We start from the raw sequence: 27,689 nt of genomic DNA on the forward strand, positions 1-27,689 counted from the left end.
TTAGGAGTAATTTATGGGGTCTGTGTCATAAGCATTAAATAATAACCTTTCATCCAAAGACAATTTGCTCTCTTTCATGCTCCTGGGCTGTATTTTATATCGAGTCCCTTCGACGTAGAGAGACCTTAATATATCACCAGAGACCTTTGGAAAAGTTATTAGGGAACTTTACATTTCCTGAAGAAACAGAACATTTTATGAGCTGGTTAAGAGAGATTACTATTTCGTAATGTGGCTAGATTCTATCTTTTTAATATGGATTTTCCCTTGCCCTCCAAGAAACCTTGAGAAAATCCTTTCCCATGCACTGGATTGTTGATGGCATATGAAATATGCCAAATACATTGAGCCAGATTTTCAGCTAGACTAAATCAGTGTAGTGCTACTGAAGTTAATGGAGCTAGGCCTATGTCCACCAACTGAGGAACTGGCTTATTATATGTAATAGGTTATGTTTGTGGGGCCCCTCCCCCAACAACTGTAATGAGACTATAAATAAATATTAAAATGACACATAGCACAAGCCTAGTTTTTATATTGCCATTTGAGGATTCAACAAGACTTCATACAATACCTAGTGGCTGATACGAAACGGTAACATTTTCAAAAGCTCTAAGTGCTTAAGAAGCAAAATCCTGCAGAAATGTGGCCCTTAGGCTCCTAAATACAACTGATTTTCAAGGGGACTAAGGGCTTGTCGACGCAGTGAGTTCTAGTAGTACTTTGGGACTTTCACTGTACCGCAGCAATAGCCACAAGGGACGGTTACTGCACACCCCAAGTCACTTTTGAAAATGGGACTTCGGTGCATTTGAAAATTTGATGCAAAGGCTAATTTTGCTCAGGTGACATCACTGGGTAGCTACATTTGGGGGTGTTGATAGAGTGAGGCAGAAATGTCATTGCACTTTTGTCCTGTATTTCAACAGGACAGTTACTGTTTAAGCCGACTGGCTTTCCCATGCTGAAGGCCACAAACTCATGAACCGGAACTTTAGGGAAAGGCAAACAATGACAGAACAGACAGGTTACTGGCTAGGCAGCTGAGATCACGACATATTGCACCCATTAGAACTGTCTCTCTGCTGTGTTGTGGTTTTCCAGTTTGGTGGCTGTATCCACCGTTGCCAGAGAAGTAAGCTCTTTAGTGTAGAGACCATATTTTCATTATTATAGTGCCTACCACAATAAGGGTCCAGACCCTGATTGTATCACACTAGCAGCTATAAGCCCCAAATTATTAACATTAATAAGCAAGCTGTTAAGAAAATGACTCAACGATCTGGTACCACCCATTAGAGGGTGCCACCCACCCTGACAGCATAGATCAGGGCATTATAACAAGGTTTTGCTCCATACACGAATTCTGCGTCTAACCCCTGTACAATTAGGCCCGGGGTAAGAATGTGTTGTACTCCCTAGATGGAATCAGATTAACTTTCTACATACAGGGCCAAATTACTCCCCAGTGTAGGAAAACCCAGGAGAGCCAGTGGCAAAGGGAGGGGGGAACCTGAAAAGATTCCCTCTTGTAGACTTATCTCAGAGGAAGATGGATCGAAGAGCTGCCCACAAACCCAATGGATTCTAGGGGAGAAAGAGAACCAGTGGGAGCCCAGAACACCCTGCAGCATCTCTGACCCTTGTCATCGGGAGCATAGTTCCAGTGGACCCACTTCGAAAAGGAGAGTCCCACAGAGAAAAGGCCATGAAAAATAAAGCACAAGAATATATTACCTTTCCACCGTGAGCATCACAGGGCTGGTGACTGGGGATTATTGGTTCCCCCACCAGCCCTATCCCTTCCTCTCCCTGGCTTGCATGCTGCCCATTCCCTGTCCACTGCATAGACCTGTGTGGGATCTGGGGTGGGTGGGGAATGGAGATGCTGCTGGGGGTGAGGGGGAGAGGCGCTAAGCCCCCACTCCTGTTCAGGATAAGGTGTTCCATGCACAAATCTTGGGGGCCATGATTATCCCTACAGTTTGGGCACGGTATGATGGATGACATAGGAATGCAGGGGCATCAATTTATGCATGTGTACGCTTTCATATCTATGTACTAAATGCTCCAGACAAGCCATGTTAAGAACACAGGGCGCATGCATACTGCCAATGCAGCATCAGCATGGGCCGGTATTCAGACTGGCCACTGTCCCCTCCACGTGTTATTCCAGAAGTAATTTGACTCCCAGCAAGTTACCCCGGTGCCTCTCGGAAGAGGAACAAGGGTCACCTGTGCAGTGTAGCCTGTGGGAGCGTCACTGGCACCAATTGGACTAAAGGTGACATTTTACAAATGTTTAATGACAACCCTTACAGAGTCCCCAGGGAGCAGTTCAGCTCAGTTTCCCTCTCCCCTTGCACAGATCCTCAGGGGAAGGACGACGCATTTGCTTTGGGAAGGGTCGGGTTCCACACCTACCAGTCACAGGTGAACCCCCGAGATGGGGCATTTTTGCTTTCCCTTTCTTCTACGTTAATTTATTTTGCTTTCTTCTTATACACACTCCCCCTCCCCCCAGAGCCAGCTGACATGCGTCTTTACAGGTGAGTACGGTGGCACGTTACAGGCCATTGCAGCCAGTGGAAATCCTTCCACTGGCATCTACTTGCACTGGTCCCAGGTGTATGATCAGTAATTCCTACCTCCTAACAGTCCCAGGTTTCATGGGACTGTCCTGCTCTGACCCCCCAAACTTCCTGTCCCACAGGGCTGGCTGGGCTCGGCTTCCTGCTCCAGGTGTTGCAACCTTGCCCCTGGTGCATGAGGTCACAGCACCGCTCAGGTTTGGCCCTAGCCCCCACTAACAGGAGGGCAGCTGGGCCAAATTTGAGGGAGTGGTGCTGTGAGTACATGCACCGCTCAAATTTAGCCCAGTTGACCCTCCAGCGTGTGGGGGTGGGGGGGGAAGGGAGGGCAGGCCAAACCTCAATGGCACTGCAACGTGACCCCCGTGCCAGGTTGCAAAACCTGGCTCCAGGAGATAAGCCCAGGCAGCACAAGGGGACAGGAGCAGCGGCTATGGGGTGGCCACAGAGCAATTTCACTCTGCCATTCCTCCTCAGGCTTCCCTCCTGGGGGCAGCACCTAACCCCCTCTCCCCCCACCCCCAAGACCTCCCATTCCCTGGGAGCAGGACCCATCCCGCTTTACCCTTTTCAAAGGTGGAAGATAGAATCATTGCTATTTAAAACCTCATCATCTGAAGCTTCCCTTATTTTATTTTTTTTTACCCCCCCCAAAACAAAATAATAATCCAAGTGGCGCTAGCTCCCTTTACCGTCCACCGAGTTACAAAGGTTCAGAAGGAAAAACTAAAAAAAAAAAGAGCAGCTTTGGTAAGTTGTAAGAACACACGAAAAACAAGAATTGGTAAATATTCAAAAACGTGGCACTCCCAGAGCTTAAAACAATAAACCCTTTAATTTATATTTACACATGCGTGAGTGTTGGTATGTATACACAATATACAGTTCCACACTATGGAAGTATATATAAAATTTATAGCGTCTAAACATATTTCTTCGACACTTGCAGTCTCTGAGCGTGCACGCCAATTTTCAGCCGGTGTGATATTTGACAGCCAAGTTACAAGTCACTGCAAACTCGGGTCCCTAATGGAAATCTGGACAGTTCCTTAGTTCTAAGTAATGAGGTCTTTTATTCCCATGAGAAAGCTTGGAAGCAAGCCGCTCGCATATCATTTCCATGCCGTTTCACTAGGAATGGACCTCAGTGTGGCAGAGAGGATTATTTTTTTTCTGTTTCTAAACTCCTTGTGCACAAAAGTTAATCCAAACCAGACAGAAGTCAATTAGGTCATTAGTGTGCTAAGCCTATTAACAACCATGACTTACATTTCTTTCCTGCAACAATGAAAAACATTCAGGAGTTTGCTTTTACGCAGGAAGACCCACGAGCAATTCCATTATTTTCTGACATTGCAACTTGTGGCAGCGGCTGCTTGAACCAGCAGAAGATTCCTACATTGTACATTTGAGCTTCACTTCCACCTGGCAGGTTTACAAACTCAATCCCGTAATGCGGCACACAAGATGAAGCTTGCCGGAGCGGAAGGACAGTCTTGTGGGTCAACGTCCAGGACTGGGATTCAAGAGGTTTGGGCTGTTCCCAGCTGTCACAGACTCCCTGTGTGACCTGGGGCAGGTCACGCAGGATCAGATCCAAAGCCCATTAAGTCAATGGGAGACTTTCCATCAACTTCAACAGGTTTGGATCAGGCTCTTAATCTCCCTCATGGGGTTGACACTGACCTACTTCACCTGAATGTTGTGAGGATAGATTCGCAAAAGTCTGCAAGGCGCTCAGATACTATGGTATTGATCACCATCAAAAAGCTGTAAATGAACAAGGAGCCCAATATTGCAAAGTTCTGGGCTCCCTGGACTCCAATGGAGCAAATGAAGCTCTGCATCATGCAGAACTGGCTTTAATTCTGCAGTGGCAACTCACTGCGTCTCAGTGGGCTATAAGAATGAAGGTGTAGATGAATAATGAGTGGTAATGGGCAACACTGCACGCGCATAGGCTGTTTTCCTGACAAGCACAGTTTAAACTATTGATGATCGTATTTTATACTAGAGTAGTAAAAATTGTATTTGCTGTAAGTAACAGAGATGCAGTAACTACAGCACGTAGCTGTCAAATCTTTTCTGGAAAGCCTTTGAGGTCCAAAACGTTGTATGTGCAAAAGCAATCTCTGGTATGAGACATGTCATCCTCACTAGGGATGATCCCAAGCTGCAGAATTCTGATCAAGGTCTTGTTCTCCCCACAGTTCAGGGGTGTTTGGAGCCAGGGTTTGGGGGGCTGAACCCATCAAAACAGCCGCCACTGGTGAGGTAAGAGCTCAGCTCTATACAACACACAAGAGAAAACAGGGTCTCTGCTTCAAACCACATTCTGTCAACAATTGGCAACTAATCAACCAGTGCTGACTATCCAAATTAATGAGCTAATTTCTAAAGGTTAAATCCCCAAATGTGGCATCCTTTAACAAGAGGATATGCAAACTTTCTGAGGCCCTCTGTCCCCCTCACCACAATTCCTCCAGCTCCCCAAGTCTAACTGTAACTGCCTTTCCTATAGCATGCTGGTTTCAGTATCGGTGACCTCCATGTCTGCCACCCTGAATGTCCCATGACAGCTCCAGATCTTCTCTACTCTGCCCAGAGTACTTGATAAACTCTACTCCTGATCCCCTCAACTCCCATATCTACTGCTTCCCTGATTGCTCCACAGCAACACAGCATAAAAGAGTCCACACAGCATGAGCAGTTATCTACCACTGCTCCACCCAGCACAGCGTTCACCCAGTACAAGAGGTGGGGATCAGGAATGATGGGAAGCATGGGAAAGAGGTAAGGGGAACAAAACACAGGCACATCGTGCTGCTCACGAACCGAGACCAGGTTTTGCAGAGTATACAAGGAATCTGTGTGTTCAGCCTTCTAGGACAGATCCCCAGCTAGTGTGAACTGACAGAGCTCCACTGAAGTCAATACTACGTCAGTTTACGCTAGCTGAAAATCTGGCCCTGGGTCTTAAAAATGGGAGAAGCCAGGACATGGTCACTGAACACACATTCATACATCTTCTTGGAATCTCTGAGGGTATTTTAATATCACCAGCTGTTTTCTTATTAACATCAAACAAAAAATAGAACGGGGCGGGGGAGAACAGCTGCATTTGTTCAATGTTTTCAGTACAGTTCCTACGTACTGAAAGGCTGAGACAATTTGCAGGGGCTCATAGGCACAAAACTCTCCAAGTGGCTACACTTACCCAAGCTTTTGGCTTTTATTCCCCTGGGGTGACTGAAGAGGTAGAAAGGGGTGTGAGGAAAGAGAGTGGAGGAAAATAGCAATAGGTAGAGAAATGTTAACGAAGAACACAAGTGCCACTGATTAAATGAGATTTTTGTTCTCTCTTATCCCAATGGAGAACTTGAGGATGTAATTATATAAGCAATAAACCCCATCTGTCCTCCTTTTTGTTTAATAAAAAAATAGTTCTAACATGATCCCACTCTGTTATCATTAAAGACTGGCAATTCAGAACTTCCCGAACACCCAGTGATTTCAGCAGACTCTCTCCTCCCTCAGTCATTATACATGTAGACAGGGATTCCAGAGATAGGAATGAGGAGCACAATTTGGGTTCAGAATCCAAACCCCACCTAGTTAAGGGGCACTGGGAGTTGGGTTCAGCACCTTAGAGAGAGATGCTCTATTCACTACAATCAGATCTAGGGTTGATATCAAATAACCATCATCCCCAGGGCTTGGATTGGGGTTCTGGTTCAGACGCTATCCTCCAGTTAAAGCCTATAAACCCCACAGAAGACAGACACATGCACACACACCAAAATGACTCGGAAGGTACAAATACAGAGGTGTTGAAAAATGTTTGCAAAGAAGGCTTCTGCAAAGGAGGAGACCACCACATTCACTTGGAGCTCCAACCTGGGTTCACAGGGCTAGAGAGAGCGCCAGAAGCTCCCTGAGGCTCATCTCCAGGAAAGCAGGACATCCAAATAGGTCATTTCATTTATCGTACATGATCAAAAGGAAAACCGTTTTTGTGAGCATCCATTTTAATAAGATCTTGACTCCTAAAATAGATCAGCCAAAATTTGCCGAGAACGTCACGCTGAAAAATCAAGCAGCAGAAACCAAAGGTGTGAAATCTGGTTCAAACCACTGTACTGGCAATTTCAGATTCACATAAGCATTTACAAATTCAATGAGAAATAAGTTTGCTCATCTGGCTGCATAACTTGCATCATTGTTCATATTAAAAGGTGGGCTGCTCCAACAGTCTGAATTCAGATCGATAAAATGTGGGGAGGACAAACTGACTATTTTTAAATTTTGTACAATTTTTACCAAAAATTAATTCTGCCCATCTCTCCCCTCTACCAGATACTCCGATTATGCATTTCAGACTCTGAGGGAATACACCTTTTCCTCCCTACAAACAATTTCCTGGGATCACGCTCTGCAAGAGGCACCTTTGAATCTTCTTCATTCATAAATAACTTACAAAGCTAGGAGTGTAAATGAGAGAGTTTTCTCAGGCAGGGCCTGATCCTGTTCCCACCGACCTCAATTGACAAAACTCCCATTGACTTAAGATGCTGTAAGATTAAAAGTGGAACATTGTACAGTGCCTTCAATCAGGTTCTCACAGCACTTCACAAGCATCCACATTCGCAACACGGGCAAGTATTGTTCTAACCAATTAAGAGATGAGGAAGCTCAAACACAGTGAGGTTAAAGAGATTTGTCCAAGGTCAGAATGCCGGGAGACAGGCATAGAAACCAGGGCTCCTAATTCTCTAGCCTGTTACAATCATTCTTCACATTCTCTTGTTACAGTGTAACTCAAAGAAACCCATTTAAGCAAAGGTTTAGACCAGGGGTTGGCAACCTTTCAGAAGTGGTGTGCCGAGTCTTCATTTATTCACTCTAATTTAAGGTTTCGCGTGCCAGTCATACATTTTAACGGTTTTAGAAGGTCTCTTTCTATAAGTCTATAATATATAACTAAACTATTGTTGTATGTAAAGTAAATAAGGTTTTTAAAATGTTTAAGAAGCTTCATTTAAAATTAAATTAAAATGCAGAGCCCCCCGGACCGGTGGCCAGGACCCAGGCAGTGTGAATGCCACTGAAAATCAGCTCACGTGCCACCTTCGGGCAGGCGTGCCATAGGTTGCCTACCCCTGGTTTAGACCATATTTATTTTTCAATTATTTAAACGTAGGGTTTAAAAGATACCCGGCATATGGGTCTATTTATCGTTGTATTTGCATAATTGACATTTAAACCCTCTCTACCTGAAGTCGCAGCATGATCCATCACCACATGTCATTCATCACTACCTCTCACTGTCCTAAAATTCAGAGCTGGAGCACCAGTGACCACAGACCTTTGACAGAACAACAGTCGTGACTGTAATGCATTCACGCAGCTGATCTCGTGCCTTTTCTCAAACTCACCTGATATGACTTTGCAGTGCTCGGCAGGGACCTGGGCCTTAGCAGGATAGGTGGATTTTGAGGATCGTTTGTGCCTGATGAAATGCTCTCTTCCACTGAATGAGGTCTCCGAGATATTTACAGGTTGTATTAGCAGCTGTTCTGTTCCAATCTGGATATAGCCAATCTGTCCACACAGGGGAAAAAATATTAGTTCCTTTGGCGTCTTAACTATTTGTACTTCCCAGATCTCATTGTGCTGACTCAGTGCTTTTCTTATTCCCACCAGATCACTTCACAGCAATGCATTTTCAAGCTCATCTGTGAGCATACGTACGTTTTAAGCCCAGAAGGGACCAAGACAATGATCTAGTCTCATCAGCATGACACAGCCCACAGATTCCACCCGTTGTTTATGTGTTTGAGTGGAAGGTAAGAGTATTAATTATTTGTATTACTGTAGCATCTAGAAGCTCCAGTGTGCTAGGTGCTGTACATACATAACAAAGAGATGGTCCCTGCCTCAAAGTATTTAGCAGCCAACACGGAGGTCGGACTGGAAAATCTGTTCCTTTCAAAGTTGTGGGAGCACAAATATGCATTTTCCTAAAATTTTATAAAAACACTTTATGAACATCAGGGAAAAAAAACTCTCAATATTAGGATATATTAAAACTATGGAGCTAGAAGAGTCTCTGACAAGAAGAGGTGAAAGCTCCACTGATATTTTAAAAACTAGATGAGAGAAAGAACTGGCAACAGAACAACCCTGGTATAGCAAAAGGAGATGGGCAGAACTCGGTGTTCAAATACTGCATGGTTTCACAGATGAAACAGACCAGGGACATATGGTCTTGGGATGAACAAACTAGCTCAGAAAAGCTAGAAAAACCCTACGGCGTCCCCAAAGTATAAATACCGGGCCAAATTCTCACCTAGCAAACTGGTCTAGCGTTTTGTGAAGGACCCGTAATAGCTGGGGGAGGAATGGGGGGACACTACTGGAGGTTAAGAAGATAGAGAACCATAAGGGGGGGGTAGAAATGGGAACCACCAAGTACAGGCTAGTGGATCAGCCGAAGAGCCAAGTGCGCTGGAAAGGACACAAGTGTTGGATGAGTCAGAAGGCCAGAGCCGGGGAAAGGGAAAAAGATCTGGTGGGGTTGAGAGATGAATGATAATGGAAAGGATGAGGCCTCTTACAGTTTGGATAAAGCTGAACGTGCTTCAGACACACATCCAGACAGTCAGGGGCTCTTCTTTTTTAACAACTCTGAAGATGCCAGTAATAAACGCCCATTGGCCTTTTTCTTTGCCGGACTTTATCTGAAACACTAAGTTTGTACATTTACTGTTACTCAGCATGAACCCCCCACTCCTATAAAAGGAAAGAACTGCATCTCTCAGGCATGCCAGAGTAGATTTCCCTACTTATGGAATCTGATCGTCACTGTCTACATGATAAAATTTTAATATGTCTTTGATCCTCTTCGCTTCATTTCCAGAACACAAAGTTAACGGGATGTCCATTGCATTCTACATGCCTCTTAACAGAACATGGCCTTGCCTATTTGCAGTGATGCCAAGTGGACAGAGCACTAGACAGGGACTTAGACCTGGCTTCTATTCCTTGGTCTGCTACTGGCCTACTGCATGACATTAGGCAACTCACCTCACTTTGTGCCTCAGTTTTCCCATCCTTAAAATGGGGATAATGATACTGAACTCCTTCATAAAGTGCTTTGAGATCAATGGAGGAAAAAGTACCAGGCATTACTTGCCATGAAAGCCGAAGAAACCCAATATTTAGGTCCTGTTTCCACAATATTTTAAGCAGAATTAAATCAACTCTGTGTCCTGAATATTCTACCCAAAATGGACTAGTACCAGTTGTAGCCCAACAGACAACCAAGCTACACACAAGCCCCACACCAGAGCAGACAAGGATACAGGTGGACTGAAGGTCTCAGTTTCAACAGAACTTTTGCCAAGAACAACCAAGAGATTTTACTGCACAAATAAAACTGTCTTAGAGTGGCAACGTATGACCTACAGGGAAGTCTTGATTTTTTCCTCCTCTAAAGTCACACATTTTAATTCCTCAAGGACGCTTGGAAGATGGAAAAAGGGAGGCCTGGCGGAGGACTTCGTTTTCAAAACAAAAAAGTTAGTATGAACATGGCTCTAAGCTGTTCTGAAAAGACGCACAAAGGAGACGGGTTAGAACCACATATCGATGCACAGATAGCCATTATAAAACCGGGGTACGCACAATTCCAAAGGAGTGCGGCACTCTCAGGCAGGCTGTGCCCCCATGTTTACATTTTGTGACCAATAAGCGAAATGATTATTTTGATCATTTCAAGGGAACCAGTTATTTTAATGGGATTGAACCAGTCTCCAGCATTGTTAGTGAACAGTCTTTGCGAGCTCACAAGAGCCAGGCCAGGAAAAATGTTTGTAAACAGAAGTGAGCCTTACTCTGCTACTCTCATTGCCGCAGCTGAACAAACTGCAACCAAGTCAACAAACATCAGAAGTAGAAGAGGGGTGAGATTCTACCTGCCTTGGGAAGGAGAGATTAGGCTGGCTTGGTGTTCTCCCAATTATGAGCTTCGCTGCTGCCCTTGGAGTAACATAGACGGCCCTGAGGCCTGTCTGAATACAAGCAGCCTCCCCAGGCTGCCCTCGGGGCCACAGCACAGCCCCAAGTGTTTGCAGTGCTCCAACTGTAGCCCTGCCACCAGCCCAGATTCTTATGCCGGGTTTGCGAGGGGGTGCTCCAAGTCGGTCTTCCACACTTCCTGCACCAGGGGAATCCTCTACCAGCCAGATCCAGTACTTATTAGAGCCCCTTTAAGCCATGCTGATCCTTTAACTGGCACAGAGGGGACAGAGTATGGTGAGGATCTCATCCTAGCCTGAATCTTTTAAAACGCTCTCAGTTTTTACTCACCCCCTGAGATTACTAACCCCGGGGCGTGTGTTGACAATCTGATTTCGTGAGAATACGTACCGACTTTAACTGCACTGATTCATCAATTATTTAGATTACTATAAAATAAACAGTTTTAAAACTAGGACTTTTACCCAATACGATCCCTTGAAAGTAGGCTACGCAACTAAGGGTCTGATCCAACTTCTACTGGAGTCGACTGGAAGGCGCCTATAAATCCAGCGCCTGGTAGATTGGCCTTTAGTGCGTGTTAGCTTGACTTAAAAAGGGCTCATGCTGCGTTCAGCTCTCTCTGCGGGGCACACGTATGTAACGCCCACGGTATAGGGAAAGCGACACTAGATTGGTTTTTTCAATGTGTTCTATGCCAGTCAGGCAAGCATCCAAAGAAGGGATCTGCACGTACGTGCTAGTGCAGGACATTCAACCATTGACTGCACTAACCTGATTTAAAATGTACATTATATACATCCTGTAAATTCTGTGTTTCCACCCACAGCGCCAGATCCTGTGCTCACTTACACCTGGGCCATCCCATTGACAGAGTCTGGCCCCAGATCCCCATAAAAGGATTTTCAGCCAGAAGCTGCTAACTCTCTCATTTCTATAGAACAGGGATCAGCAACCTTTGGCATGCGGCTCGCCAGGGTAAGCACCCTGGCAGGCCGGGCCGGTTTGTTTACCTTCCATGTCGGCACGTTTGGCCGATCGCGGCACCCACTGGCCGCGGTTCGCCACTCCAGGCCAGCAGGGGCAGCGGGAAGCAGTGCTGGCCGAGGGATGCACTGGCCGCTGCTTCCTGATGCCCCCATTGGCCTGGAACGGCGAACCACGGCCAGTGGGAGCCACGATCGGCCGAACCTGCAGAAGCAGCAGGTAAACAAACCGGCCTGGCCCACCAGGGTGCTTACCCTGGCGGGCCGCGTGCCAAAGGTTGCCGATCCCTGCTCTAGAATGTCTAGGAATTGGAGAGAACTGAGCACCCAACATGGAGTCCTCCCAAAATCAGAGGCCACTTTCGAACAGCGTGGGCTTTAAAACCTCTTGGTGCCACAAGTCAGCCCTCCCCAGTCCTTACACAGGGATAGCAATGACTTCCCTACCTCAAAGGAGGGCTCTGAGGGGAAGTCCATCTATGCACTCTACAAACAGAGAGAGTCCCAAATGGAAGATGTTATTTATGTACAATAATTATGGTTATATGTGGGTCCTACGGAACACCTAATAGTTTCATGGAACTTGCTCCACACTGGAGTTTCGGAAGAGTGATAGTTTCTTATCTTTAATAACTAAGTGGGCTTTGCCAGGGTCATTTTGAAGAAAGCAATAATTCTAGCTTCCCCTATGACGCTCTCCACTACATGCATTCCTTATTCCAACCTTCCTGTTGGGAGGTAGCCCCAACCCCCACCCCCTTTTATTTTTTTAAATATAGGTTTTAATTATATAGGAGAAGGGTTGTAAATCTGGTACTTTGGTACTAAAAACCACACCAGAGCTCCTGAAATGATGCCAGCCATTTTCTCTGGGGCCAAAAATATGTAAGAAAAAGTCAGTTTCATCACCACCTAACATTAGCCCAACTTTCTGGCATCAAGTGCAAAAATAATTTAAACCACTGGAAAGTCCTTATGTTTCACATTTGCTTTGGAATTGCGAAAACTCTTTCCTCTCAGTTATGGAGGGAAAGAGCTACACGTCTCTACCCTGGCGCGGATTAAGAAGGAATCTAGGATCTAATCCTACAAGCTTAATAACTGGAGTTTTAGGTATGGAAAGTTTGCAGGATTGGGCCCATCAAATACATCTAAAGAAGTTTACCATTTCCCCCAAATTTGCCTGTAAGAAGTGCTGAAGGCTTTCTGGTTCACTCAGGGACATAATGACCTTGACTACTGACTGACTCAGTTCATTCATTTGTTTTTTTGCAACAAGTACTGTTGTTCAGATTGACTCTTCCAAATCCACTGACTGCACCAGTCTTCAGACCAGATATCAGCATCAGAGCAAGGCTATACTAAACTGCCCTTAGCATAGTCTACCCCTAACTAGCTCAGGCATGGAATGGGGGCTGGTTTCTGGAGTTACTGAAGTCAAACGATGCAACATCACTGCTGGTTTTCCCAAGTCTCTAGCTGTGGAATTCTCTTCAATCACTCCAATTAAATAAAGTTTCGTATCTGTCAATTTAGGTTTACTGGGGAGTGGAGGGGCGGGGGGGGGGGGGGGGAGAGATCACAATCTTGGATACTTCCTGTGGTCTGTATGTTGCTGTTCTCAAGGAAAATATGTAAGCAATAGCATATGACAAGCAACGTCATTACATCAGATAACGGCACAGCTTGGGTATGCTGGAAGGCAAGAAGCCGTCAGCCGACTGCCTTCGAACACCGGAGACATGAGAGTTACCAGAATAGAAAAATTCAGTCTGGGGACTTATTTGCACTCCACAGAAGCTCGATAGATTCATACCTCTGATGACAGTGAATTTAAGATGGATTTTACAATTAGTGTGACAGGCCATTACAACTGACAGAACCACCCGGTGCAGTTAATAGCAAGTCTGGAATAGTTTCACCCTCGCAAGGCATGCAAGTGAACTGCCAAATCAATTCAAATAACAAAATAAAAACACGTCTACCCTTCCCCCAGCCACACCCCACCCCAGTAACAATAATGGTTCCCTACTTTGCCTTCTACCCAATTTTTAATCTCTGATCAACTCAAGATGGCTCACCAGCAGAAAACGTCCCATTCCTTATTTCTTTATGTGATCAATGAGGAGTTCAAACACACTCACAGCTTCCCAGCAGCTTGTATACACATCTAACACTCATGCAAGAAAACATCTGCTAACACTAATCTACTCTTCTGCTACCAGGAGCTCATCACCCTCCTGGTGTCTAGGCAGTATCTTGTTTGCCGCTAAGGCCTGGTCTACACTAGAAAAGGTGGTCGGTTTAAATACATCAGTCAAGGGTGTAAAAAATCCACCCCTGAGCAGTGTAATTAAACCAACCTGAGTCGCTGTGTAGAGAGCACTAGGTTGCTGGAAGAATTCATCTGTCGACCTAGCTACCCCCTCTCGGGGAGGTGGATTATTAACTACGCCAGAGATTGGCAACCTTTGGCACACGCCCGTCAGGGTGCTTACCCTGGCGGGCCGCGGGCCAAAGGTGGCCGATCCCTGAACTATGCCAATGGGAGAACCCCTCCCGTCAGCATAGGTAGTGGCTACCCTGAAGCACTACAGCAGTGGAGCTATGCCGCTGTAGCATTTTAAGTGTAGACAAGCCCTAAGCCCTTATCTACACGCCGCTTTTGGAGGCGATCTCACACCATTACACTGCCACTGATGGTAGCAACAAGGAACTGCTAGCGCTGACATAGCACTGGCATTCCGGGAAGGCCATTCACCAGCATTTTTACCATTGTGTCCTCCAGACTTGCCCCAGGTCCTGGCTACCGCAGCGCTCCCATCTTTGGCTATTACTAGGGTGCTACTAAATTCATGGTCATGAAACACGTGTCCCAGACCATGAAATCTGGTCTTCCATCGTGAAATCTGGTCTTTTATGTGCTTTTACCCTATACCACACAGATTTCACGGTGGAGACCAGCCGTTTTCAAATTGGGGGTTCTGACCCAAAAGGGAGGTGCGGGGGGGGGGGATGTTGCAAGGTTATTTTAGGGGGGCTACGATATTGCCATCCTTACTTCTGTGCTGTCTTCAGAGCTGGGTGGCCAGAAAACGGCAGCTGCCGACTGAGGGCCCGGCTCTGCAGGCAGTAGCACAGAAGTGAGGGTGGCAATACCACACTATGCCCTCCTTACTTCTGCGCTGCTGCTGGCAGCGATTCTGCCTTCAGAGCTGGGCTCCCGGCCAGCAGCCGCTGCTCTCCAGCTGCCCAGCTCTGAAGGCAGCGCCGCCGCCAGCAGCAGCGCAGAAGTATGAAATTTACAATTTTTTAAATCCCATGACCGTGAAATTGACTAAAATGCACCGTGAATTTGTTAGGACCCTAGCTATTACTGATGGAACAGCATCAGTGGTAAGGAAAGGGTGGATGATTTTTCAGTACAAACTAGAGTAGCCGAAGCTCACTAGTGCTAATTAGAGATGGAAATCCAAACTTCCAGAAGTGCACTGCATATGGTTCTGGTCCAGACCACATGCTAATAATACAATCCAGCATTTACGTTGTTTGTCCCACGCTTTTCAACACCATAACAGCACATAACAGAAAGGGAACAAAATATAAATTGAAAAATGACCTGCGGAGGATTATTTTAATTGGGCTCATGTCTTTTTTTTGTTGTTGTTAATTATTCATGCTGAATAAAGAACGTTTGCTTTCTTTTCCTTCGGAAAAATCAGGAATGTTCAACCCAACACCTCGTTTTGTGGGAGGATTTCTCAGAGGGTGATTTTTATACTTGATGAGCCCAATCCTGCAAACCTTTTGTGGGAGGGTCTCAGATGTGTAGTGCGAGCTCTCTTTTCTTAACTGGAGGGGCGGGGATGCTGAATCTTTAACAGAGGCTTCCTTGTTCCTAAGTGCTCAGTTGGCGTTGGAGATTAATTCCACAGGCGCACACACCGTTTTAAACAGTCGGACAGACTCCCTTCCCAACTGCTCAGCTGTGACTCTGAAATGTTTTAATTTCCACGCGTTCTCCAGTCACTCCACATTGCACAACCAGGCTTCAACCTAGCTGACTGGGGCCTTCTTTGTGTATTTCCTAGAGATCACTGCTTCCCCTACAATCCCACTGTCACCCCAGAAGAGATCATGGCGTACTTTTACTGTCGAGCCTCTGGACTGGGCTCCCCAGAGCCAGCCGCTGATTAGAGCTAACTCTCCCTGCCATCACCCAGGCATGATGCACTTTCCAAGGCTTTTAGTTACTCCTGCAACTTCCTGTCTGCCAATAAAGAGAAAGTCATTGAGGTGGGAGGAGGACTAACAATAGACATGGTCGATATTCCTACCTACTGCAGCTAACTTATGGGTGCACGGTCTTCATTTCGTCTGGTGCTCTGAAGTCCTGGCCATCACGCTATAGCAAGCAGCATTCGGTTTTATTATTTCCACCCGTGAAGCTCCTCCCATGCAAGGTGGGGAAGAAAAATTCCCTTCCGTTTCTCTAACTGCACGGACTTTCTCACAACTCATCTACTGTAGCTTGACTACTTCATCTCAGACTCATAGACTTTAAGGTCAGAAGGGACCATTATGATCACCTAGTCTGACCTCCTGCAAAATGCAGGCCACAGAATCTCACCCACCCACACCTGTAACAAACCCCTAACCTATGTCTGAGTTACTGAAGTCCTCAAGCCGTGGTTTAAAGACCTCAAGGTGCAGAGAATCCTCCAGCAAGTGACCCGTGCCCCACACTGCAGAGGAAGGCGAAAAACCTCCAGGGCCTCTGCCAATCTGCCCTGGAGGAAAATTCCTTCCCAACCCCAAATATGGCGATCAGTTAAACCCTGAGCATGTGGGCAAGACTCACCAACCAGCACCCAGGAAAGAATTCCCTGTAGTAACTCAGATCCCACCCCATCTAACATTCTATCACAGACCATTGGGCATATTTACCTGCTAATAATCAAAGATCAATTAATTGCCAAAATTAGGCTATCCCATCCCCCTCCATAAACTTATCAAGCTTAGTCTTGAAGCCAGATATGTCTTTTGCCTCCACTACTCCTCTGGGAAGGCTGTTCCAGAACTTCACTCCTCTAATGGTTAGAAACCTTCGTCCAATTTCAAGTCTAAACTTCCTAGTGTCCAGTTTATATCCATTTGTTCTTGTGTCCACATTGATACTAAGCTTAAATAATTCCTCTCCCTCCCTGATATTTATCCCTCGGATATATTTATAAAGAGCAATCATATCTCCCCTCAGCCTTCTTTTGGTTAGGCTAAACAAGCCAAGCTCTTTGAGTCTCCTTTCATAAGACAGGTTTTCAATTCCTCGGATCATTCTAGTAGCCCTTCTCTGTACTTGTTCCAGTTTGAATTCATCCTTCTTAAATATGGGAGACCAGAACTGCACACAAAATATTCCAGATGAGGTCTCACCAGTGCCTTGTATAACGGTACCAACACCTCCTTATCTTTACTGGAAATACCTCGCCTGATGCATCCCAAGACCGCATTAGCTTTTTTAACGGCCATATCACATTGGTGGCTCATAGTCATCCTGTGATCAACCAATACTTGAATTCAACAACAGCGGAGCATGCTTAGCCCCTCGAAGGGCAGGGCCCCTTAGCTCTACTCAACTTTCCCAAACAATGCTCACCTGACTGGGTCACATTTTCAACAGTGTCCAGCCGAATGCTTTATTGTTTCCTTTTGTCCATACTTGCCAAAGCTTGTCCACATCCATCTAAAGGAGAATGGCCCATGCAAAATGCTCCAGAGCTTAGCTGGAATGGCCTCGCTGCTCTGCTGCTCTTCCCCTTTTGTGTGTGGAGCTGGAAAGAAAAGAAGTCCTCTTCTCTCTGCTGAATATGGAGGACAATGCTGGAAAACCTTGACGGTTTCCCAGATTTTAATTTATTCCTTCGAGTGTAACTTCGATCACTTTGCTTCATCGTACAATGGGGACCTCATGGTTTTTATTCGACCAGCTTTTGTACTATAGGTAATCTGTTTCCACTGATCTACTCCACTCAAAGGAGGCAGCACAAAGTCTTGCTTGAACTCAAAGGGGCTGGAAACACAGTATGGAAAGTAAGATAAATTATGCTGGTTGAGGGAAATGCTGAATCTTTCACTTACATCTTAGCTTCAGAAATACATTTATTTAAACTAGCGATAGTCTGAATCCAAACCCCCAGCCTCCGAATTTTAGAATAGGCCAAGAAATTCCGACAAGTCTCTGGATCCAAACCTGCCCCAGTGATTTTGGTTTCAGGTTGGGTTCTAACCCAGAACAGACACCACCTCAAATGAGAGATCCGAAAGTCAGTCTAAACCTAATATACAGAAATGACATCCTCGGTTCATCTCGAAGCGCAATCACTTAAACACTGGCAAAAATTCAAGGCGCACATAACCAAAACCACCTTCACCATTGCCCTGCATACTTGACATGTCACTGAAGTACAAACATACTATTCATTCCACATTTGATTAGTATCTCATTCTAGCAGTTCACAGAGACTCGGGCTGGAACGAGAAGGGAAGGAATTAATACTTAAAATGCAATTGTTGAAAACTCCCAATTCCAAATGGACACATGTTGAAATACCACCGCGCTGGACACCATGAAGCAAATTATTGACCGAAAGTCACCTGTAGACAGGGTTCACCTTTTCTTTTACTTGGGGGATGGGGGCACGGGGGTCTGTATAGCTGATAAGCCTGCTAGCACTCAGGGAAGAGACAGTGGCAATTAACACATGGAAAGTTCAGCATTTAAAAAGCTGTATCCGTTCTCTGCTATGGTTTCAACCATAAGAGTAACAAAAACACAATGGAAGGCAGCTGTCAAGCACTGCTCTGACAAATTCTGCTAGAGGGTTGGAATCAGTCCAGAATGAGAACAGATGAACTGGGTCCGTGAAGTTATACATAGTATCAATGAATAAATAGAGCTCTCATCTGCCTGCAGCAAACATTGCAATTTCCACACTAAAGGAGACCAGCAGTACCCCATTCCACTCTCTTGTCTCTGATACCGGCTACTACCAGGTGGGACCCTACAACATTTACCGAGCACATGTTTAAAACCTCAACAGTCCCCTGCTCGTGTTATAACAACACATGGTTTTGCCTGTGCAAATGAGTCAACCCTTTTATTGAGGAACAAACCCCCACGTTAAATACCGCACTAGCTTTGGTTAGACCACAGTGCCAAGGACTTAGCCAGTCTATACCGTCAAAACTGCCGTCTCCCCAACACAATTAAAAACCAGTTTGGTCCTGCAGTGCACCTGGGACCAAAGGGTGTATTTAACTGTGCTCCCTACTTGTAGTACAGCCCTGCAAAGTCCAAGTGTGTAGCACATTTTAGGAACACGGCTAAACCAACAGGTGTGTCCCGCCGACGCTGCAAGTCAGAATGAAGAGGGGCTGCCATGTTGGAAGCAGAGCCGCCAAATGGGACTTTTTACAGTGCGGACACAACCTTAGGTGACCCATTCTTTACAGCCCACTCGGTTGTAACATGGTTTAGCTCCCTCCCCTAACCCAGGTACAACCTGTAGGCAGACACTGTTCCATAGCCCACATAAGGATTAATAACACCATCGGCACAAGCAGGGTTTAAATAAACAAACCAAAAATAACGTAGGTAGGGAAACTGCTAGCAACAGCCCTCCGAGAAGTGACTGTAGAATCCCGCTCTAGCTCATTTTCCTCCCAGTGCAAACGGGATTTTATTTTTATTAGTCCTCTGCTCGCCCCAATCGTGCTATACTCACTGGACATGTAATTTGTAGCACGGTTACTGAACACGGTCACAACACAACTGAAGCCATCACTAGGCAATGACACCGTGTTACACCCATTCTAGGCTCAAGCTATTTTTAAGGCGTCTTGAGCATCTACAAGCCCTATCAACTGGGCCTACGCTAGCAATTTTCAGGAAATCTCCAACTGCTGTATAAGCAACAGCAACCCTGGGAGCAACAGTGTAGACAAGTTGCCAGGGGTTTTACCACCAGGTTATCTAACCCTGCACACAACAGGTCTGTTTCATCCACACTATAACCTCCACCACTTCCGTCATCCATAGAACTGCACTGCTGGAAAATACGAGTGCCTAGTTTTCTATTGCAGACAAGGTCTAGGTGGCAGTTTGAAATTAACAACCTACTGGAATGATGGTCTTGTGGTTAAAGACCAAGACTAGGAATCAGAACACCTGGGTTCTAGACATGGCATAACCATGGACTTCCTGTATGACCTTGAGCAAGTCAAGTCACACATCCTCTCAGTACCCTTAAAGACTGTCTTTAGTCTGCACCCGTTTAACTAGAGGCGCAATTTAAAATTGGGTTTAGTTAAACCAGGGGTTGGCAACCTTTCAGAAGTGGTGTGCCGAGTCTTCATTTATTCACTCTAATTTAAGGTTTCGCGTGCCAGTAAAACATGTTAACATTTTTAGAAGGTCTCTTTCTATAAGTCTATAATATATAACGAAACTATTGTTGTATGTAAAGTAAATAAGATTTTTAAAATGTTTAAGAAGCTTCATTTAAAATTAAATTGAAATGCAGAGCCACCCGGACCGGTGGCCAGGACCCGGGCAGCGTGAGTGCCACTGAAAATCAGCTCGTGTGCCGTCTTCGGCACGCGTGCCATAGGTTGCCTACCTCTGAGTTAAACAATGCAAAAGACACGTGGGTACTCTTAAACGGATGCAAACCTGGCTTATATCAAGTTACCTTAAATTGATTAGTCTACACAGGGCTTTGCATGAATTTAACTGAATCAGTTTTAAAACTAGTTGAAGTTTACTTGGTGCGACTTCTCCATAAACAAAAGCTTTAGTGTCCTGCTCCGTGGTTAATGCCTCTTTACTTCACAGGGCTGTTACTAGGCTTAATTCATTCACGTTTGTGAAGTGCTTTGAGATCATTCTCCCCATCTCTCACGGCTCACTAGGTGAAAATGTCATGGCCTTATCCAACAGATGAGGAAGAATCCCAGTATGCCGATGTACTTTGTCTCTCAATATATTTGCCTCCACCATTCCCAGCAACAAATGCACAGGTGGCATAAGCATGTGCAATTCCCCTGAATTCACCCATGTAAACAAGTAGCAATTTTGACTACTGGTGTCCAAGTCACTGTCCTCTGTAGAACTTACTTATTTTCTGAACCTAATGTCAGTTCACTCCAATGGCATTATTTTGATGCTTGTTTAGAATTCATACATGCTCTAGAAATATCATGACTAATTTGCAGAGTATAGAACAAAGATCAACTAATGGGGGGAGGGATAGCTCAGTGGTTTGAGCATCGGCCTACTAAACCCAGGGTTATGAGTTCAATCCTTGAGGGGGCCACTTAGGGATCTGGGGCAAAAACAGTACTGGGTCCTGCTAGTGAAGGAAGGGGGCTGGACTCGATAGACCTTCCAAGGTCCTTTCCAGTTCTAGGAGATGGGATATCTCCATTATTTTAATTTTTTTTTATTTTAAGTTCCACCCACCGCCCTCCCCTACCCCAACTTTTCAACTGGGAATAATGCCAATTTTTTCTCACTCCCCCTCTCACTCCCAGATCTCAGGCAATTAATACTGTGCCTACAACTACATTCCCCTTTCAAAAAAGTTCTCTTCTCTGCCTGTTGTACTTTTTAGCTCTGCTACAATAGGTATTTTTAAAAGTCCAGCACTTCATGAATGGGATTAACAAAGCATGCTTCGTGGAAAACGTGCAGAGCTGTCAGTGAAAAAGCTAGATCCAGAGATATCAGTTTTAAACATCAAGAAGCTTTTGGTGGTATACGGCTCAGTTTACAGTGTCAATCATAAATATGCTAATATTCAATATCTTGGATGCAGTCTTTTACCTGAGGCACAGCGCCCTCATATGGTTCCAAAGGAAAGCATCAAACCCTGCTTAATCCGTGTGCTGAGTAGTTTCTTATTTCCAAATCACTTTGGATTAACTGTTTGCCAATAGATCTGTACTTGAAACAATAAGCAAAGGCTCCCAGTAAATGTTCCTATACTTTTCAGAAATCAAAGTTACCAACCCTAATTAAAAACCAATAAATGTCCCAAACACCCGAGTACTCAAACCTCTAATGACCAAGGCAAAAAGATCAAGAAACGGGAGCGCCATCCTTAACAAGAATTCCTTTTACTGCTGGAAGGGCAAGTGAACGGCTAAGCTGCAATGCCAACTGTATTTCACGGATTGCACAGTCTGGTTAAACAGCACAAGCAGCCATCCCACCCCAAGATTATCAATGCACCTCTCATTAAAAGGAGGCCCCACACCAGTTTCTAACTCATGTTTCACAGGCAGCACAATGCTCTCCCATTGTATTACAAACCCAACCATAACACTTAATCCTTCGGTGGAGAAATTCTGCCACCCAATGTGCAAAAAGCATCTTAGTGTCATTAAGCAGTTTATTCCACGGGCTATTCTGTCACCGACAAAGCTATCGGGTATCTCTAAATTGCTGTTCCAGGGCAGAAAAGCAGATATTCATGTGCACTGGTCAGGAAAGAGCCGATGTGAGGAAATGGGAGCAGATAAGGAGTCTAATAAAGAATCCAGACTCATGTTGTACTCTTTGAGTAAACATTGTAAGGGGTAAGTGCAACCACAAGATGATGAAATAAATAGACTCAAGTTCCAGCTAATGATACTTAGCTCTTATAAAGCAATTTGATCAAGACCACACAGCACGTCAGGTGGCAGGAACAGAGATTAATCAATGGAGCCTAGGGCTGAATTCTAAAACGTGCGGCCTCTCCATGGGAATTTTTTTTTTAAGGATGCCTTGTTCTGGCCAGATGAGCTGTCAATCACACACCACACGACAGGTGACAGTCCAGCAGCTGGGCGAGAAGTAACTAGCTGCTGAGATGGGCAGCCCAGGACGGGTCTTTCTGGAATATAGGCTCAAGACAAACAATGGTTCGGTACTGAGATGTATCGAGGCTACTACTGCAGAGAGCAGCATGTCCCAAGCCACTTCTACATGTCCTAAAGAGTAGAAACTTCAGAGGCTTTTCAGTCCGTCCCAACTGGAGCAAGAAGGCTGGGAACTAAGTAAGACAAGAGCAGGCGTCTGAGCCCCTTCCCTCCCTCAGGGCAGGTTTTGACCCCTATGTTCCCATCCAAGCAGAGCACATGAGCGACTGGGGAGCAGCGAGCAGAGCAGGGAGATGCTGCCACCCACCGTGTCTTCAGATGACAGAAATCCTCCATCAGCATGAAGACATTTAAACAAAAGGATTAATAATTAAGTGGGACAGGGTCAGTGCGGAGAGAGGCCCCTAGAACCAAACCCCACCCTGATGGGGATCCCCCAAGCTGGACAGGCTGGAGAAGGGTCCCTAGAGCCAACCCCACCCTGACAGGGACCCCCCAGGCTGGGTGGGCTGGAGAGGGGTCCCTACAGCCAGCCCCCGCCCCGACCGGGCTCCTCCAGGCTGGGCGGGCTGGAGAGGGGTCTCTAGGGCCAGTCCTGCCCCAACAGGGCTCCGCTAGGGTGACCAGACAGCAAATGTGAAAAATCAGGACATGGGGTGGGGGTAATAGGAGCCTATATAAGAAAAAGACCCAAAAATCGGGACTGTCCCTATAAAATCGGGACATCTAGTCACCTTAGGGCTCCCCCAGGCGGGGCGGGCTGCAGAGGGGTCTCTAGGGCCAGTCCCGCCCCGACAGGGCGGGCTGCAGAGGGGTCTCTAGGGCCAGCCCCCCCGGGAAGTGCAGTACCAGCCCGGCGCAGGTGCTGACGGAGGCGAAGGAGTCGCTGCGGTTCAGCACGTGTCCCGTGTAGAAGCAGAGCTGCTCGGCCGGGGGGCGGCTGCGGGCCGGGGCCTCTCCCGGCTCCTCCACCGCGAAGCCCCGCGCGAGGAAGTGCAGGTCCCGCCGGAGGTGCAGGTAGAGCTCCCGGCCGGAGGCCGGCAGGCGGAGCAGCACGGCCTCCTCCTCGGGCGGCGAGCGCCGGCGGCGGGGGCTGCTCCCGTGCCCGGCCCCGGCCGGCTGCAGCAGGTGGATCTTCTCCAGCGCCACTCGCTGCGGGATGGCCACTTCCAGCTCCGCGCCGCCGGCTGCGGGGGAGAAGCAGAGGGGCTGGGTCACTCGCGCCCCGGGGGCTCGGGCTAAGCCCACCCGCTGCCCCAGCTAGCGTCAGTGTAGCCGGGGGTAGCGCAGCTCGCCCTGGGGGCACCCAGCAAACACCCCTCCCCGCCGGGCCACTGCGAGTCATCCCGTCCCTAGGGAACACTGCCCCCTCCGAGCCGCAGACAGAGCGGGGGCCAGTCCCCATCGGCCCTGCTGCCCACCCACTAACACCAGGCCTTCGTGGGCAGGCTCAGGCGTTAACTCCCCAGCCCCCTGGGAGACCTAGGGGGGTCGGGAACATAAGCTGGACTTTTTACAACAGAGAAACCGCTTTCCTCCCCCTGCCTGCAGCTCTAAAGCCCCAAGGCCCCCGCTCGGCTGCAGCACCCCCACTCCTGCACCCTGCTCCACGCAGCCGGGTCCCTGCCCTCGGGGTTCAGCCTCGGGGCTTAATCCCCTGGAACTTCAACAGGCTGCAGCCGGTGGAGCCAAGAGGAGGAAAATATGTTTATATACAGGAATAAATTCATCTACCCAAGGCCCAAGTGTGCAGGGAAGAGGAGAGGGAGGGGGAAACAAAGCAAAAAAAGGCTAAAAACGCTACTTGTATCATTACTATATATATATATATATAAATAAAACAGAACCACAAGCATCGCATTTCACCAACCCCCATAAAAACCTGCTAAGGGGGGGGGGGGGGCAGAGCAAGTTAAAGCTGTAACCCAGGACAGTCAGCAGCTTCCCCCATGAAACGTTACAGCAGCAGGACAGGAAAAGAAAATACAAAAACCTGGAGCAATGTCTCCTGCAAACTGAGCTCTCAGCCCTGCAGCAGAGCTGGTGCATGCCCCGAGGGCTGCACACGCATGCAGCCCACACGCCGAAAACTGCATGCACCAATTCAACATTGCACGCCCCTGTGCTTCTGCCATTGCAAACGCAGCAGGACGCCAGCACGGTCCCAGCTGCTCAGCTCCCTGACCACCGTGGCTGTCAGAGCCAAAGGGAGACGGTGATGCCGGGGTCAGGAAGGAGGGGGAGAAAAGCGCTACCTGCGGTGGTGTCCAGTCCCCAGAGCAGCAGGAAAGGAAATAAGAGAGGCAGGAGGGAGCCGTCAAACATTTTATTGCAGTGGAGGGGCCCCAGCGACTGGTCTGTGCAGTGCAGAAGAGGAGGAGGCGAAGGGCTGGTGGCGGCGGCAGCAATATCCTGGGCTGGAGTGAAGCCCTCCCAGCCTTTGGAAAAATTAATTAGCGCTGCGGACAAACCCAACGTGGTGAAAGTCCGGCCCCGCCTCCCCTTTGCTGTCCCAGGTGGTGATTGGAGCTCAGCCTCCTAGAGCTCCACCTCCTGCTCTCCCATTGGCCGCCCCGCTTCGAACCCTGGAGTAAATAGCTAGGTTGTAAGGGGAGGAGGGGTACACGTGGTTTGTGCGCAGAGAGGGGGAACTGGCACCAGGTGGCGCCAGGGAGTGAGGCCGCGGGGAGCCCCGTTGAGGTGAGGCTACCTGAACAGAGGGGTTGGGGCTTGGGATGAGCAGAGGGGATGCTGAGTGGGAAGGTCTATTTGCCAGCTCGAAACAGTAAGCAAAGCATTTTTGCAGCTGGCAGGAGACATTCCAGGCAACCCTGATTCCCAGCTTTAAGGAAGTTTTTAAATAACTTTAGGTGATTAACAAGGAAGACAAAAATGAAAATAAAAGGGGGGGGGGAGGGAGGAAAAACAAGAAAGAGAAACTTTCCCACCCCACTGATTTTGTCCCTAAATAAATCTCCGCGTAAACTCTGTAGCTGGTGCAAAATTTCAAGGCTTCTTGGAAATGCACGTTGGAAAAGTAGAGTAGAAACAATTCATACTCCACCCCACTTTTAAAGTGCCACTGCCAACTTTAAAAAAATCACATGTTGTAGCCACACACATTTCTTCACTTATGTTACTCGCACTAGCTCAGATTACTAAAAGTGAAGGAAATTTTAAAATTCTATTTACACACCACTATTTCGGCTCTTTGTTTACATCATGCGTGTCTCCCAGTTGGGACAAGGAGACGAGAGTGACTATGCTGTAATACTAAGAAAGGGTCAGATGGGACCATTCTAGAAACGGGCCATCGCGGAGGTACAGCATGGGCTGTGGTATTACAAGCTTTCCCCACCTCCCCTTTTCTAATAGATCAACATGGAAAGTCCACCTCAATGTAGGAGAAAGGAATTCAGTCTCGAGGCCAATTCACCCTTTCATCTCTGTGCTGAAACCACCAGCATTACACAACTTTGTGCCAACTGTGAACTTGAGTGTAGGATTGGTTTTTTGTTGTAGACATCTGACCACTAGGGACTGGAGTGAGACCACCAATTAAATTTGCACTGGCCAAATAAAAGCATCAGAAGGTAACTATATTTAGTCAGTACCACCATACATCTTAACTGAATCCCAGTGTAAATACTATAGAATTATAGATGCAAAATTCCAAGACTTCTCTGAAATGTTGTAGAAGTGAAAAGCTCCATATTCCACTACCAGTCTCCTAAACCAGCCAGCCTCCTCACACTTTGAAGGTAGTAACAAATCCAGGGCCACTTAGAACTTAACAACTGTTGATATGTTGCACACAAGAGCTCCCTGGAACTTCACAGGGATAAAACTCAGTTCTTCTTGCTGCCAATCACAGGCCCTTTGCCACTTTTAAATAAGAATCTCCATCAGCTGTTAGCAGTACGGCGCCTATGACACAGTTAGAAACAGTTCAATCTTGTATCGGGCACTAGTACACATAGATCATACTAATTTGTCACAGGATTCACCAGTTGTGATGTTATGACAATGCGCTTATAGGTTCGGCAAATATTCTTCATAATAAAGAACAAAGGAAGAGGAAAAAACTGAAAATGTGAAAGAGAAATGGATTGTCACCAATAGAAAGTTTTTCTGTGATTCTAAGAGGCATAAGCAGTTCATTTAGGATCTGTTCCTCCCTGAGACTCCAGAGAAGTCCCAGCCATTCTCATTTCCCATAGATATTAACTGACGTTGAGGCCACTTTGTGTCTGATGCAAAGTCCATTGAAAGCAATGGAAATCTTTCATTACCCTCACAGAGCTTTGAATCAGGCTTCATGCACCTGGCAGGAGAGAATCCATAGCAAGTAGCTAAGGCCCAGATTGGTACCGCCTTTAAAACTATTGCCAGTTGATCTGCGTCCTGGATTCCAAAGTTATGTTAAAAAAAAATCACCATTTTGTTGCTGAAATCTTAGACGAATTCAAAGGAAGACCCATAACAAGGAGCAAGGCCAGGGAAATCACTGCTTGCCAACTGGGAAAAGAACAGCATAAGAAGTGTTACATACAAGCTTGTGAAAGGACAACACAAACAGAGAAAAGAACAAAGAGAAGACCATTAAAAAATGATTGTGAGGTGGGGTTATTCCGAGCCCAGATCTTGGCTCAGAAAACTACACAAACTCAAGTTGTGTTCCCAAATCTCCACGCTATTAATAACAAAACCAAACAATATAAAGACAGATTAAAAGATAAAACCAGGCACCAACTATACATCCAAGCTTGGTTTTCCTCTTCCCTAATTAAGTGCTAAGTCCCTTTACTTCATTTCATACAGGTCCCTCCCAAATGACATTGTCTGTTAAGAGCGAGTTTCTATCCCAGCCTCACCAGTCCCACTGAAAGTCAGGCAGTTTTCCTCTGTCTGCAGAATTATTTAGGTCCCAGTTCAGCAAGGTACACTAGCACATACAGGACTACTCATGCGCTTACCTGAAAAAGCTGAAGGTACAGAAATCTGAAGATTTTATGCAAATATACACTGCCTTAATTGAAATATTTGATTAATATGCATCACCTCACTTGCCTAATTTCATCTTTTTATTCTGAAGGAAGAAGGTTTTGTTTTGTTTTCTGCTTCTGCTCCCTCACCACAGGATTAGAAT

At 46.5% G+C, this 27,689-nt stretch overlaps 1 protein-coding gene across 1 annotated transcript in view; it reads right to left on the reverse strand.

The window, feature by feature from the left end:
- Positions 1–24,949, reverse strand: part of ADAMTS17 (ADAM metallopeptidase with thrombospondin type 1 motif 17) — a gene marked incomplete in the record, with an annotated part of 265,113 nt that extends 240,164 nt beyond the window's left edge. The window contains 3 exon segments of the mRNA XM_034784572.1: positions 8,027–8,192; positions 23,390–23,727; positions 24,796–24,949. Coding sequence (XP_034640463.1) covers positions 8,027–8,192; positions 23,390–23,727; positions 24,796–24,865 — 574 coding nt within the window.
- Positions 24,950–27,689: the final 2,740 nt, after the last annotated feature.

This window comes from Trachemys scripta, chromosome 10 (assembly GCF_013100865.1).
Source record: "Trachemys scripta elegans isolate TJP31775 chromosome 10, CAS_Tse_1.0, whole genome shotgun sequence".
NCBI lineage: Eukaryota > Metazoa > Chordata > Testudines > Emydidae > Trachemys > Trachemys scripta.